The sequence below is a fragment of the Naegleria lovaniensis genome (genome assembly GCF_003324165.1).
Source record: "Naegleria lovaniensis strain ATCC 30569 chromosome Unknown tig003, whole genome shotgun sequence".
In the NCBI taxonomy this organism is placed as follows: Eukaryota; Heterolobosea; class Eutetramitea; order Acrasida; family Naegleriidae; genus Naegleria; species Naegleria lovaniensis.
The window spans coordinates 176,319-190,206 of NW_025407825.1; the positions used below are offsets into that span (position 1 = coordinate 176,319).

The 13,888-nt window shown below is 37.1% G+C and overlaps 5 protein-coding genes across 5 annotated transcripts; 1 reads left to right on the forward strand and 4 right to left on the reverse strand.

Annotated features, from left to right (window-relative positions):
- Nucleotides 1–328: 328 nt before the first annotated feature.
- C9374_009512 (uncharacterized protein) lies at nucleotides 329–3,670 on the forward strand (the record flags this gene model as incomplete). The annotated part of the gene is made up of 3 exons (XM_044699708.1): nucleotides 329–1,857; nucleotides 1,920–2,207; nucleotides 2,266–3,670. 3 exons carry the CDS (start codon nucleotides 329–331, stop codon nucleotides 3,668–3,670), a joined length of 3,222 nt encoding a protein of 1,073 aa, XP_044554829.1.
- Nucleotides 3,671–3,840: 170 nt separating this feature from the next.
- Nucleotides 3,841–4,653, reverse strand: C9374_009513 (uncharacterized protein; the record flags this gene model as incomplete). Its single annotated transcript, XM_044699709.1, has 2 exons — nucleotides 3,841–4,107; nucleotides 4,258–4,653. The coding sequence occupies 2 exons, from the start codon at nucleotides 4,651–4,653 to the stop codon at nucleotides 3,841–3,843; spliced, it is 663 nt and encodes a 220-aa protein (XP_044554830.1).
- A 139-nt stretch (nucleotides 4,654–4,792) lies between these two features.
- On the reverse strand, nucleotides 4,793–7,925 carry C9374_009514 (uncharacterized protein; the record flags this gene model as incomplete). Its single annotated transcript, XM_044699710.1, has 2 exons — nucleotides 4,793–7,733; nucleotides 7,828–7,925. The coding sequence occupies 2 exons, from the start codon at nucleotides 7,923–7,925 to the stop codon at nucleotides 4,793–4,795; spliced, it is 3,039 nt and encodes a 1,012-aa protein (XP_044554831.1).
- Nucleotides 7,926–8,041: 116 nt separating this feature from the next.
- Nucleotides 8,042–9,695, reverse strand: C9374_009515 (uncharacterized protein; the record flags this gene model as incomplete). The annotated part of the gene is made up of 5 exons (XM_044699711.1): nucleotides 8,042–8,315; nucleotides 8,374–8,449; nucleotides 8,508–8,700; nucleotides 8,778–8,911; nucleotides 9,059–9,695. 5 exons carry the CDS (start codon nucleotides 9,693–9,695, stop codon nucleotides 8,042–8,044), a joined length of 1,314 nt encoding a protein of 437 aa, XP_044554832.1.
- Nucleotides 9,696–9,752: 57 nt separating this feature from the next.
- Nucleotides 9,753–13,824, reverse strand: C9374_009516 (uncharacterized protein; the record flags this gene model as incomplete). The annotated part of the gene is made up of 3 exons (XM_044699712.1): nucleotides 9,753–12,034; nucleotides 12,088–13,314; nucleotides 13,404–13,824. The coding sequence occupies 3 exons, from the start codon at nucleotides 13,822–13,824 to the stop codon at nucleotides 9,753–9,755; spliced, it is 3,930 nt and encodes a 1,309-aa protein (XP_044554833.1).
- Nucleotides 13,825–13,888: the final 64 nt, after the last annotated feature.

The window sequence follows — 13,888 nt, forward strand, 5'->3', positions numbered from 1 at the left end:
AGAGTAAATGATGATGATGTTTAGGTTGTTGTTTGGAAAAGAGGATGATGATGAAAAAACACACTCCTTGATGATCGATGGTCCAATTTTTTGATGTGCTAAAAGCTGGTGGTTTGACGTGTGAAGGGAAATGAACAAGGAAATTGGCTGTCAGGCCTTTATCTTTGGCCAGTGTGAAGCAAACAGAGAGATCGAATTCACAACACTAACTGTTCATTGGCTCAATGGCTCATGGTTGTCCTTCATCAATATCCAATGATTCATTATTCAAAAACCTTTCATCATCGTTGTTTCGTTTGTTGAAAAACTCATCAAAGAATTTTAAAAAATGGCTCCATCACTGCCAAAACTCACGCCCGAGCAGATACGAGCTCTTGATCCGAATGAGCCTCCCGTGATTGAAGTATTAAATCAAGGACAGAGTTTCTTCTCGAATATGAAAGTACATTATTGTGATGTACATCCGGTAAAGTCTTGGGTGGTTTTTGCGGATAAGAGAGGATCCGTCTATTTGTTTGATTACATTCAAAATGATTTGTTACATACCTTCTCGTTGAATTCAATGTTTGAGAGTAAGAAGGAGGAAACGAATTTATATCGGACTCTTGATAAGAATTTTAAAAACGTACAACTTCCGTATTGGTATGATGAGGAATTATTTACAAAGAATGAAAAGTTTGGAGATTTGAAATCAGTGAGATTCTATGATGAGCATGTTCAATATTGGAAGCTCAGACAATTAAATTCCATGATGGGATCTGACTCGAATCAACAACAGCAAGTACAGATACCGACATCAGCCCGAACTATTGATGATGACGAGGATAGATCCAGAATGGTCGGAGTGAATGGAAATGTTATTGGTGGAAATTTAGTCAATGATAGACCTCCAAAGTGTTTGGTTCTTCAAACAGATTCTAGAATCATCATGTTGAGATATGATGAAGTGAGCTCATTGCTCTTCTTTTTTGATGACGTCAAATCGAGTCAGTTAGACAACAAGACCATTACATGCTTTGACTTTTTATACAGGCAACCTGTTATGGCAATAGGATGCAGCGATGGATCTGTGAGATTCTGGGATTTTCAACAACGTAGAGTGCTCAACAAGGTGATTAACGCTCATCCAAAAAGTGTGTCACACATTTTAACTGTACCCAAAGAGGATCCTTTCAGCAAGTACCCTGGACTTGTGACTTGCTCTACCGATGGACATTTATCACTGTGGAACTTAGACACTGATAAAGCTGAATACACAGAACAAAAATGCCAGCAGGGCATTTCAAGTATAATTCTAGATCCTCATACTGGATATTTAATAACTGCTGGAAATGACAAGACAATTGCATTGAGAGGAGTCAATTCTGGTAAGATTATCAAGCAAACCAAAACCAAAGTACCAATGAAACACTTGGCCATGGTCACAACATGCAATTGTAATCCCTCGTGGCTTCTAATGTTAGAAAATAAGAAACAAAAGAGAAGTCTTTTCAGAATGTCAGCCACTTTGAATACAGACCCAGTCATTTTTGACAAGTCCATTGTGGATGTAGAATCTCTCGCACCCTCTCATCACAAGGATGCTAAATTCTATACCATCCATCAACATCCTCTGAATCATGATGTCATTTTCTTGGGAACCAGCTTTGGATTGTTAATGACAAAGATGGATTACAATAGAAAACCACCAGTCTGTTCGGGATTTTTCAGACCAGAATTATTTAGTGCACCTCTCATTGAACAAACTTCTCCACCGTTGGACCCATCTCTTTTTAACATTGAGGTTCCTGAAGACAAAAGGAAATTTGTCTTGTATGTGAGAGAAAAAACAATCTATCAGAGATTTATTGAAACCAAGTAAGTACTTTCATACATGTGAATTATTATTTTGAATATAAATGTAACTCGTTCCGAAATAGTTCTGATGGAAAGAAGGATCTCTCAAATGAAAAGCCTGTACATAACTTGGGAAAATTGGCAAACGTTAAATTGGATGTCAGTTATAGCGGAAGATATGTTTCTGCATTAATAGAAAGTGAAAGAGAATATTTCATTTTTGACATTTTTGCCAAGGATACCTGGAAAATTGTTGCATCAGAGAGAGACTGCTCACACATTGTTTGGAGTTCTTCCAGTGACACTTTTGCCATACTTAAAGGTGGATTTACCACGAAAAAAGTCTCGATCAAGAGGATTGAAAACACAAGGTAAGTGAGTCTTGTGAAAGCACAGTGGTCTATTCATCTCCCATCAATTACCGTTTAGTGTGAAACTTGTTCATGAAAGCATCCCAACATTTGGTGGTAGCATTGATGAAATTTTCGGTGGCTTATTATTAGGTGTACGATATACAAATTATGCTGATGAGAATGGTTACCAATTGTTCACATGGGAAGGCTCCGATGCTTTTGGGCAAGAGGTATCTGAACCCTATTTACCAAAACCTTCATTTGTTGCTTGGGATTCACTTTCTGGAAAGTGTTTAATGGCCTATCCAGACTCATACTCTATCTTTGCATGTAAACCAACATTCAAAATGGAATACTACGTTGAAGAAAAAATTCAAAACGCTTTTTGGTGGAACTCGACATTATTTGTAAACACAGAGCACGATATTAAGGCAGTATTCGTCACTAGTGGAAAAATATTTTCTACTGTGTTAGCGAGTCTAGATGTTGCCATTTATTCACAAATTTCGCAAAAAACACCTCTTGACGAGCAAAGTAGTTTGGATCCAATACCATTACCAAAACCCAAAGGTGTTATTTCTTTTATGGATGTTGTTGGAGATAATCTCTATGTATTGGACTATTTATCACAAATTTACAATATTAACAACATTGCCATTACTCCAAGCATCAAATTTAGAATGTTGGTTGCAGCTGGTTTAACAAAGAAGGCTATGGAATGGATTCCATTTATTGCTCAAGAAATACACGACTATTTGGCTGACTTTTTATGTGCTTTTGGATACACACGAGAGGCTTGTTCCATTGATTCTTTATCCTCCTACAAGAGATTATTACTTTGTTATGAACATGGTCATATTAAGTATGGATTAGATGCCCTGACCTATTTGGATGAGCACAGATACTTCTTTAAAACAGATAATATTCATTCGTCTAGCAAGACACAAGAAGATGATATTGACCTTGCTCGATTATTTGTGAGACTTGGATCAGTAGGAGAAAAGAGATTGGATACCTACGCAACCACCACTCCTCATTACAACAATCATTTATTACGACCTGCTACAACAGAAGAAGAAATTGCAACATCCAATCAACAAGATGATCAAGATCATGAATTGACACGTCAAGAAGCTCTAAATATTATTGAACAGAGTTACCGTAGGGCCTCAGTACTCGATCCAAGCACCTTTTCACATCTCATCATATTTTGCTCGAAATACTTCCCTGAAAAGTTAGATGATATTCGAAATGACATGACCTCCAAGATGGAATCAGCTTCAGAGGATGAACAGGCTGTGTACAGACAATCACTTACGATGCTTGCGCTTGTCACCAAAGACTTTGGAATGGCCACAGCGTTGTTTGAACAGTCCAACAAGTTTAGCCAGGCTGCCACTTTGGACAACTCTCTGGTTCACAAATGGTCAGAATATTTGAATGCCAAGCCTAATGCTTTGCCTGTGGGTATTCTCCAATAACTTGGTTGTGATGTGATTGTCAAACCACAAAAGCATTTCCTAAACTAATTTATTTGATGAAAATAAAACATAACTGATCTTGTTGTAAGGCTCCTTAGTGGTTATTGATGGTTGTTCATTTGAAAAAGTCAAACCAATATTTTACTACCTTTGTAAAGTTCAATTATCATTTAGAGATCTTGATTTCCCAAAAACGATCTGCGTTTCTCTTGGGCACATTTGGAGAATTCGTTCAATAAATTGCTGCAATTAAGAGTTCCATATGACACATTGCCATTATTCTTGAGGCATTGAACCAAAGCGGATTTTTCTGCAGTGCAACCATAGGACTGAATGGTACGATGATGTGGGATTAATTTGTCAAGTTTTGCTATTTCTTCTTGTAAGTGTTCAACTCTGGCATCTTGTAAATGTTCCAAAAGTCTATTTTGTTGATTCTATGGTGGGTCCGAAGGTGATTTGGTGTCCGAATTTATTTCATCCGTGTGAATAATATATCATCCAACAATAATATTCATCAGAGCACAAGAAAACCACAAGAAATATTAATGGTTGTGGTAAGACAAAATATCAACAAAAAGGCTTACCTTCAATTGATCATATTTAAACTTGACCAATCTAAATTCTTCGGCAGAAATAGGCTTCACGCTCTCTACAGCTGCTGGAGTTTGTTCAACACTTCGTGAATTAGCAGGTGATGATACTTGAGTGGTTTCAACTTTCTCCGAAATATTAGACTCTAGTGAAGAAGGAGAAGATGATGGCACGGATGGCTCAAAATCAATAGCTTGTTGTTGTTGTTCTTGCTGATAATGATTTGCGGTTGCTGATGAAGTAGGCAAATTTTGTTCTTCCAATGGTGCATGGGTTGCTTGTGTTGATGGTGGTTGTTGTTGTTGTTGCGTATTGTTTTGATTCGTCAGACCATTGCCCGGAAAGAAACTCTTCACAAAGTTGGTAGTGAGGGAGATGCTGTGGTGCATTTTTTTATTGTGGGATTTTTCTTGTTCTCCAATCGATTGCTTTCTGATGGCTTTTTCATAGAAGATTTGATGCACAAAATCGTCATCGTCTTGTTGTCAGATGTTCGTAAGTGGATTTGATCTTTAAGCTATTGATCATTCAATGACGAGCTCCTACCACACGATTTCTTATTCTATTCATTCCTCGTTTAAATTTGTTACTGCTGATAATATTTGAACTAAGGAATCTCAATAAATATCCAACAGGAATACACAATAGTCCAACTCCAACACTCACCAGCCATTGATACCAAGTCAAAGGTACCAAATTTGCAAGTCCAACTTGTACCAATAACACTTGAAAACTTACAGTGAGTGCAAAAAGACCCACAAACATGAGAGATTTGTGAATACTTTTGAACAAGTTCCACTCATTGTTAATTCTTCTGCAATTGAATTGGTTGAATATTTGGCAAAACACAAAAGCGTTGAATACAATGGTGTAACTCACTTGTGTCATGCTAATGGTACTTGGACTTGTTGAAGGAGGCGTTGGATCACACAGACAAATCTTATTGGCCTGTTGATCGTGAATACACATATATCGACCAGCGTAGTGCAGGACCAATAGAGCAACCAATTGATAAATAATTTGTCCAATAATGTGAAGTTTCATATTCTTGGTGACAATGCTATGTTTTGGTTTTGTGGGAAGGTGTGTCATAATTTCACTTGGAGGTGGGTCAGAAGCCAACGATAAGGCAGCAAAAATATCCATAATGATGTGCACCCAGAACAGTTGAACTGGATTGAAAGGAGGTAACTGAGTTGGTGTCAAAAGGTAGGAGGTAAGAGCAGTTGCAGCTGTAAAAATCATGACCACAATATTGATGGTCATGTGGAAGACGAGGTATTTTTGAATATTGTAAAACAGAGCTCTTCCCCATGCAATGGCTCGCACCAATGATGACAGATTATCATCGGTAATGAGCAAATCTGAATTGTTTTTTGTGGAGTGAGAGCCGCTAATGCCTTGAACTGCTCCAACATTGGCACATTGAACAGCAGTTAAGTCTTTGTAGGAAGAGGCAAAGAGCGTGACAAATTCGTCTCTTCGTTGCAAGCACGTGATGAGTCGAAGCTTATCGTAAGGGTTGGCTTTGGAAAGGACACGAAGATTTTTAGAAATTTTTTCTACATCCTCTTCGATCAAATGTCTAAGGGAAGGCCCCTCCATGATTAAACCTTCATTGTCTTGCGTATTGGATAGGATACCACATTCTGTGGCTATTTTTCTTGCAATATGGGTGTTATCACTGGTGACAAGCTTCACCGTAATACCTGCCTTGTGCAACTCGGCAATACTTTCATGAACTCCTGGCTTAATGGGATCAATTAAGATCATCAAGGCAATAATCACAAAATCTTCTTCGTACTCGGAAGAAAGAAAGGTCCAATCTGAACAATCTGCCTCAATTTCTCGATATGCTAGTGCAATGACGTAATAACCTTCTGAAGAGTAGCGGTGCATTTTGTCCACTAGCTCACTCTTTTTTGTTGCATCTAACGGAGACACTATTCCTTCTTTCAGTAACTCACCTGAAGAGGCCTGAATAATACGTTCATAGTCACCTTTCGTGAAAATGATGTGAGATTTACCATTGTTGACAATGGTAGTCATTGTACCGTTCTCGACTGGAAACATTTTAACAACTTTGTGTTCTTTGTGGTAATAATTTCGTATTGGCGCATAATCAACTCCTACTTGCTGTAAAAATAATAAAAGTGAGCAGTCAAGGGGATCTCCAATTCCTTCATAATTTTCAAGATGTTCTGAATATTTGAGAGTTGCTCTCGAATCGACAGCAATTGCACTGGACAATATTTGTAACAGGGTCTCATCAATTTGGTTTTCTCCATTCATTTCAATAGTCTCTCCAGCAATGGTAACTTTTACAACATTCATATTTTTTTGTGTAAGGACAGACTTGTCAACAATGACCTGGGAGGTATAACTGAGTCTTTCACACACATCTGGTGTTTGATGAAAGCTGCATAGAATGTTATCCTTAATTGTCCTTCGAGTCGAGTAGGCAAGTGATGTGGTAATAATTTTGTAGATTCCCTCTGGAGTGCATACAAATAATACGGAAAAGCAAAGGCAGAAAATTTTCAAAAATGTAATGAGATCAGTTTGATCCCATGAGGAAGTGTTCGTAGAAGAAGAGACAATTTTGAAAATCATCCAACCTCCAAAGAGTACGACAAATGTTCCAATCGAAAATCCAAGTGAAATTTTCCAAATATTGTTGGCAATTTTCGCTAATCGAGTTTCTAATGCTGAATTATTTCCATCCTCCTCTTCATTGATTGTGTTGAAACAAAACTCAAAGTATTTGGAATGTAGTCCAACATTTGTTACGAGCATTTTTCCATATCCATTTGTCACAAACGTTCCTGAAGAAATGAATGGATTTCTTTTCACATCTTTGAGGGTCATTTCTTGTTGTCCAACAAATAAATTTTCATCACAAATTAAATTGTAACATTCAATGATAATTCCTTCACATGTAATAAAATCGCCGGGTTCGAGTTGAATAACGTCACCAACAACAATATCTTCCATTAGCAGCGAACAAAGTTTTCCATCCCTAATTATATTCACTCTATATTCGCTGTCTTGTTTCGTATAAATTTCGTTCCATTTTCTTTTTTTTTGCCATTCGTTAAAACTATTTGCTAAACAAACAAATAAACATCCAAACAAAAGAGAAACGCCTTCAATCCACCCTTTTTGTCGTTGTGACTGGTCTTCGGGCAAGCTCACTCCAAAAAGGATAGACAACACCGCCAGAATAAAGAAAGTAGTCACGAACGGCTGTCTAAAACAATCAATAAATAATTTAAACCAAGAATTCGTTCGTCTAGGAGAGCTTAAATGTTTTCCAAAATAAATTCTTCGTTCTTCAACTTGCAGGCTATTAATTCCTTGATCAATATCTGTTCCGAGCGATTTTGCAATGTTTTTAACTCCTCCATAAGTATATTCCAATTCCGAAATATCTCGCTTACTGCTCAGAGCATCAAGTTCTTCTATCGTTCTTTCCAAAAAAATTTCAATGATGATGATGATGGTAGATTCAAGACGATAATATTCCGATCAAAAGAAAATAGGGATGAACCACAAGCACTTACATCCCATACGATCCCTTGTTTATGGCAATATCTAACGATCGTTTCGGTTTACTTTCTCTTGCCGCAACAGAGAGAAGCCTCCGATGCAGTTGTTGCATTTTTTCAATGATTGAATTTATTAAAAACCATACACACCATTCATCGACTCTATGAACACAAAGTGAATGCCTTGTCCATTAATCCTCAAGTCACTTCACCTCGGTCATTCAAGTCCTCATTCATCATTGGCAATGATGGATTCAAAAGTAACACGTTGAGCTGTACTCACTGGTGAATATTGATATTGAACTCCAATATTATAGGAAGAAGAATCTCCATGTCGTGTCTTGTGTGAATAAATCCAAAACGATGGAATGAAAAGACAATCTCCTTCATTCAATTCAGCATGTAAAGGTCTTGCAAATTGAAAAAGTGGATGCAATTTAAAATTATTTGGATGATAGGGATCAAATTCGATCATAGGATTCTTATGGTTCTTTTGGTAGAGTCTTTGTTGTGTGACAATAAGGGTAACCAACCACAATCTTGTTGATTGAAAAAACTTACAAATCAAGTTGAAATGGATCATAGAGTAAGAAGGATGAAGAACCCACAATTTGACACTGCAACGTTTCATATGGATCTTTTCAATTTCCAATATTATTATACTCTCGTAAGTCCTGTATCCATAATATACTTACTCAAATTCAATCGAGTTGCTAGTTCATGACTCATTATACTCAAATGTGTGGCTATGTGTGTATAAAATCCATTGGAAAATAACAATGGCCATTTAGGAATGTCATGTTGTAATTGTTTGAAATGTTTGATATTTTCAATGAGTGACACTCGATGTTTGGAATTCAACCACTTGCTCAGAAAGGTTTGAAAATTCTTTTTACACAATAAAGAACATCCAATTTTTAAGAAAAATGATCATTACACTTGTTCCATCGAATGACTCAACTTACAGTAGTTTCAAACTGAGTCGTTTGACCAGGAACTGCACTTCCATAGATCAAATCATGTTCATTCTTGCTCTTTTCAAAAACTACTTGTGTGGATGCATCAGCACCAGATTGTAAATACTTGATATCGGTCCATTCTATTCTTTCAAAATATTATTTTCATTAACATTTTCCATTAAAAATTCAATAAGTCATTGTGTTCGTGACGCAATAAGAAATTAAAAATCATTGAAATGCGTATTCCATCCTCCTATCTCAATTTTCAATTTAAGAAACAAACAAACCTCTCTTAGCTTTCCATCCTGCACATGCAGACTCGATCACTAATGGTTTACTTTTCAACGTGAAATTCTTAAAAAACACAGTGGGATCCAAGTGTTGAGAAGAACTTTTCAATACCGTTGCAGACGAGCCAAAGGCATCAATAGGTCCTCCTTCATAGTTCAGTAATGATCGGGAAGAGACCATGAAAAAGTGTCTCAATAAATTCAAATCGTTTTGAGTGGTTTTGTCTTGATGAAATCCTCCTGGTAAAGGATAGGAAAAGGTATCCCGATGTTTCGGGTGTTGCGAAAAAGTTATATCATCTTGATCAAGATGAGTGGTCGATCGACTCAAGAGGAAAAATCCAATCAATAACCCAGCAATAAAACAATATAATACAATTTCAAGTCGATCCTGCAAGAATTGAAACAAATCTTTTTTGGAAAATTCACGAGCGAAGGAATAGAATTCTTTCGTTTGCTGTAGAAATTTCCGACCTTTTTCATTTTCAAGTAATTTACGTTTTAAATGTTTGAGTTGATGAATGAGCGGAGACCAATAGTTAGCCATCAAGGAATGTGTAGGATTCGTTGATCCTCTAACGGGATGATTGTTTTCCGAAGACGATGATGACAGCGTTGGCTCCAATAAAGACATTTTTTGCACGATATCATTATCAAATGTCAGGTCAACTCGGTGTTGGTTGTGAAAACTTTACTTTTTCTTGGTTTGTCTTTTGGTTTTGGTTGTGCCTGTTTGTTTCTTCTTTGTGGCAACAACTTTCTTTTCCTCTTCTTCATCTTTCATTTTCTGTTCTTCGTCGTCACTGCTGCTCTCGAAATAATGAGCGCAAAATGTGACGTCGTGACATTGGTCAACAGTTTTTCCGTCCTTATTCTTCAATTTAAGATCGCTCAGTCTTAGCAATTGCTCCCAACCATTTTGATTTCTAATGGCATAAAATAGTGGGCTTTCTCCATTATCATCCTGTATGTTCACCACTTCATCAAATTGGTCTGTTTTGGAAAGGAATTTCAGTACGTCCTCGAGCAATTCGTGCTTGATCGAATTCATCGAATAAACCGAGCGCCCACAAGGAGGATCTTCACAAAGTAAGTGTAATATGCTAGCGCCTTTAGGATTGATCTTTCTTGTCAACCATTCAATAATCTTGGATTGATCCAAGTTACAATTAGTAAGGATTTGTTTCTTCTTTCTATAGGATGTGTCATTGTGGAGGATGTAGATTACCAAATAATTCAAACCTTTCCAATAACTAAGTTCCAACCAAGATAGTTCGCGGCGAACGGTTTCTGTTTCGACCGATTGAGAAATCCTTGCACAGGTTGACATTGCCTGATTCAAAGCAGTTCCTAATGCTCGTCGTGTAGAGAACTTTTCATATAAATTCTTTGCTGGTTTGATTCGAGTAATAGTGAGGGGCTTTGTAAGTATGTTGAGTTTAGAGTTTTTGTCTTGTTTTGTGTGTTTGAAAATATGTTCAAGCATGTCAATAACGCTGACTTGGAAATCTTTCTGGTATTCGTCAGACTCTATGGTATATCCGATACATATTTCCATTAATTCGTCCAAAGAAAATTCGTCCACCAATTCGTCATGCTCACACAATATCAAAAAGCAAAGCTTGTACTTGTAATTGCAAAATGCTGTTCTCAAATTTTGTTTTGACCAATTCATCTGAGTGCTTAAACTTTCAGCATAATTCATCAATGATATTCCAGAAGTATAGCATCCACATTGGCTGATAATATCAAGCACATCATGACCTTTTGATGTTTTTGAGACTAATAGTGTAGACAATTGCGGTAAATTGTGTCGTTTCAGCATGTTTAAGAGATTCTCCAACAGAACTTTGTTCTCGGTCTTGCAAACAATGTGAAGGATGTTCATTGTTCCAAATTCATCATCTTCATATTGATACCGAAGCAATGAATTGCAAAGATCGGCTTCATTGCACTCTTGATGTATCCACCACATCCCCGTGTTAGCTTGGACAGGTACGAACATTAGGGCTTCAATGGCACGCCATAAATTGTTGGCATTAAACGGTCTGCTGAATAGAACGTACAAAACAGGGTCCACTTGTTTGCCATTCACTGTTACAATACTCTTCTTCAGCAATTCTTTGTCAAGTACGGGGTAATCTCCTTGAAATACTTGTTGCATATTGGAAACTTTTGGGTTATTGTGTGTCCATGCAGAAAGCATGACACACAATGGTGAAATGTTAACACCTTGCAGGTCAATAGGGGAGACTAGCAATTCATTCAAGTTATCCAAATATTTGAGAACTTTGCCAAGTGTATCTGGTGCAACTAGAGGAGCTGAAAAAAGCCAAGACGCCAACACAAGCCCTCTATTGAGTTCAAAGTTATCCTTTACAAAGCCATCGCCATCCATGGCTTGAATTGAACGGTTTAAATCGGCTCCTTTTGCAAGCAGTAGCGCTATTACTTTGAGATGGCTGTCTTGAGTGTCAGCAACGTTGAATGTAAAAAAGGAGTTGCCAACAGGAAGAGGTGTATACCGCTCCAATAAGTAGCAAAGAGCGGTCTTGCCAGATTTGTCTTCCTTGTTAATCAATGCAACGTCCATGACTTCTATTAACTTTTCACACGCTGTGAAAAATCGAGAGCCCTCATCAGAGCACATTTCAATAATAAGATGGAGAGGCGTTTTTCCCTGATGATCAATTTTGTTGGCATCCAGACCAGCGCTCACAAGCTCAGGAATGGCAAAAGGTTTGTGCAGTGTAATGATTTTGTGTAACAAACTCATTTCATTTTCAAACACCAAATCGTTCAAAGAAATGTTGAACTTTTTGTAGGCGTTGCAGAATGCTCTAATTGCTTGCTCGACCTTTTCTTCAGGAATATCATTGTCAACTTCAATACGTTTCAAAAGTCGCTCCAAAGGATTGAAGTTTCGATTGTTTTTGGCTAAAAAGTATTCTTTTGGAAGATGCTGTGACAAGTCTATAGAGTTCATTGAGAATTGTGTTATTATGTGCAAAAAAAGTGAAACTTACATTCTGAAAAAGGACATGTATGCAATAAATTGTTACCCGTGCTTGGACATACAGCAGTAATGTCAGCACCATTGCTATGAAGTGCTTCAATAATGAGGTCGTCAGCTTTGAGTGCCTTATTCATGCTTAGATAGACATTTAGAATGTTCAACGATGCCTTGTTGTTACCAATAATACCATTCTCATCACCCAAAGATATCAACTGAGGTTTCAATTTACAAAAGAACGAAATCAATTCTGAAGCAACAATGGTATTTCTAGCGTTATTAATTATGAACAACAATGGATTCTGGGCATCATCAAAAACAAAAGGCCACTCTGCTTGCTCGAATAAAAGTTTGGCAATTTTCACTGAAATTATAGAACCAAGTATGGTATTCACAACACTAGGACGAATGATACTTCCAGTAGCCGTTAATTTCTTAAAGAATTGTGTTTCCAACATATAGTCCATGATAGGATCAAGTAATCCAACAAATATAGAGCTAAAACTTGGTCTAATGTCGTCTTCAGTAAAGGTAATGGGTTCATAGCCGGCGTTTTGTTGTTTTTCGTTTACCTGTAAAATGTAATCAATTAATGAAGTACTAAAGTGAGTAGGATGTAATGAAGTGATAATTCTTGTCTTGTCTAAAGAAAATCTCTCAGTCTCAACAAAATACTTTAGGATATTCATGATTTCTTCACTTGTTGTGTGACTGGGTATTGAAACCAGCGTTGAGTTTTCAGATTTAACCATATAAATCTTGGCAAAGTTTTGAAAATAGGCGTTTTCTAAATGTTGAACGTTAATTATATCTTGCCTGTAACAAGTTCTCCATGTATGGAATGGTGGAAGGTAAAATATCTGAACGGTCTCAAGCTTGGGAAAACTGGCTAGCAATTTTTGGGGTACTCGCAATTTCTCATCCACGGAAGGTAAAATTAACTTCTCAATGTTTGGGAATAGAACTCCAAGGAATCTAATACAATCATTGTTCATTCTTGTTGACACTTGTGGATTGTACCATGGGTATCGATATTTGATGGTGGCTTCTGGCGACTCATTTCTTTGAACTAAATCCAATTCTTTTAGTTCTTGAAACATCACATTTTCAAAATCATCAAGCCACTGTTGACTTGTAAGTCTTATTGTCAAATAATAAGGGAATGCAGGTAAATAACCCAAAATTGAATGCAAGAGATGTCTTGGTAAATAACAATCGAACTTGGGCAAATAGAAAAAACCTGCGAACGAATTGGCGATGTGTATCATATAAAACGAAACCAATTATTTTCGCTCATGAATATTTCATCAAGTTCAGGTATTACTTTACCTTGTTCCCAGTCCATTCGTTTCGCTTTCTTTGAACGAGCGTCCAATAATCTTTTGGTGTTGAACGAGGAAGAACCGCCTGATTCATCATTGTCATCGTCTTCTTGATCTACTGCCGCTTCTCCCTCTTTCATATTTTGGGAATTGTCTTCTCCTACCACTTGTTTCAATCGCTCTTCTGTACTCTTTTTGATTTTCTTTTTCGGAACACGTACTTTTGCTTGTTTTCTCTTCTTTTCCTCTTCTTCTGACAATATCTCTGTTTCAGAATCGATCATATCGTAACAATCTTCAAAGAAATCTTCTTCTTCCGTACTATCGTATTCTGTGTATTTCTTGCCTCTTTTGTGCGAAGTACTTCGGGAGGTTTTGTCGTCGTCCTCCTTCGAATCAGCATATTCCTTTCTTCTAGTGCGTACCATGATGAATGGCGTGGTGAAATTGATGTTACAATTTTTTTTGTGTTTTTTCGTTTTGTTTGTGGAA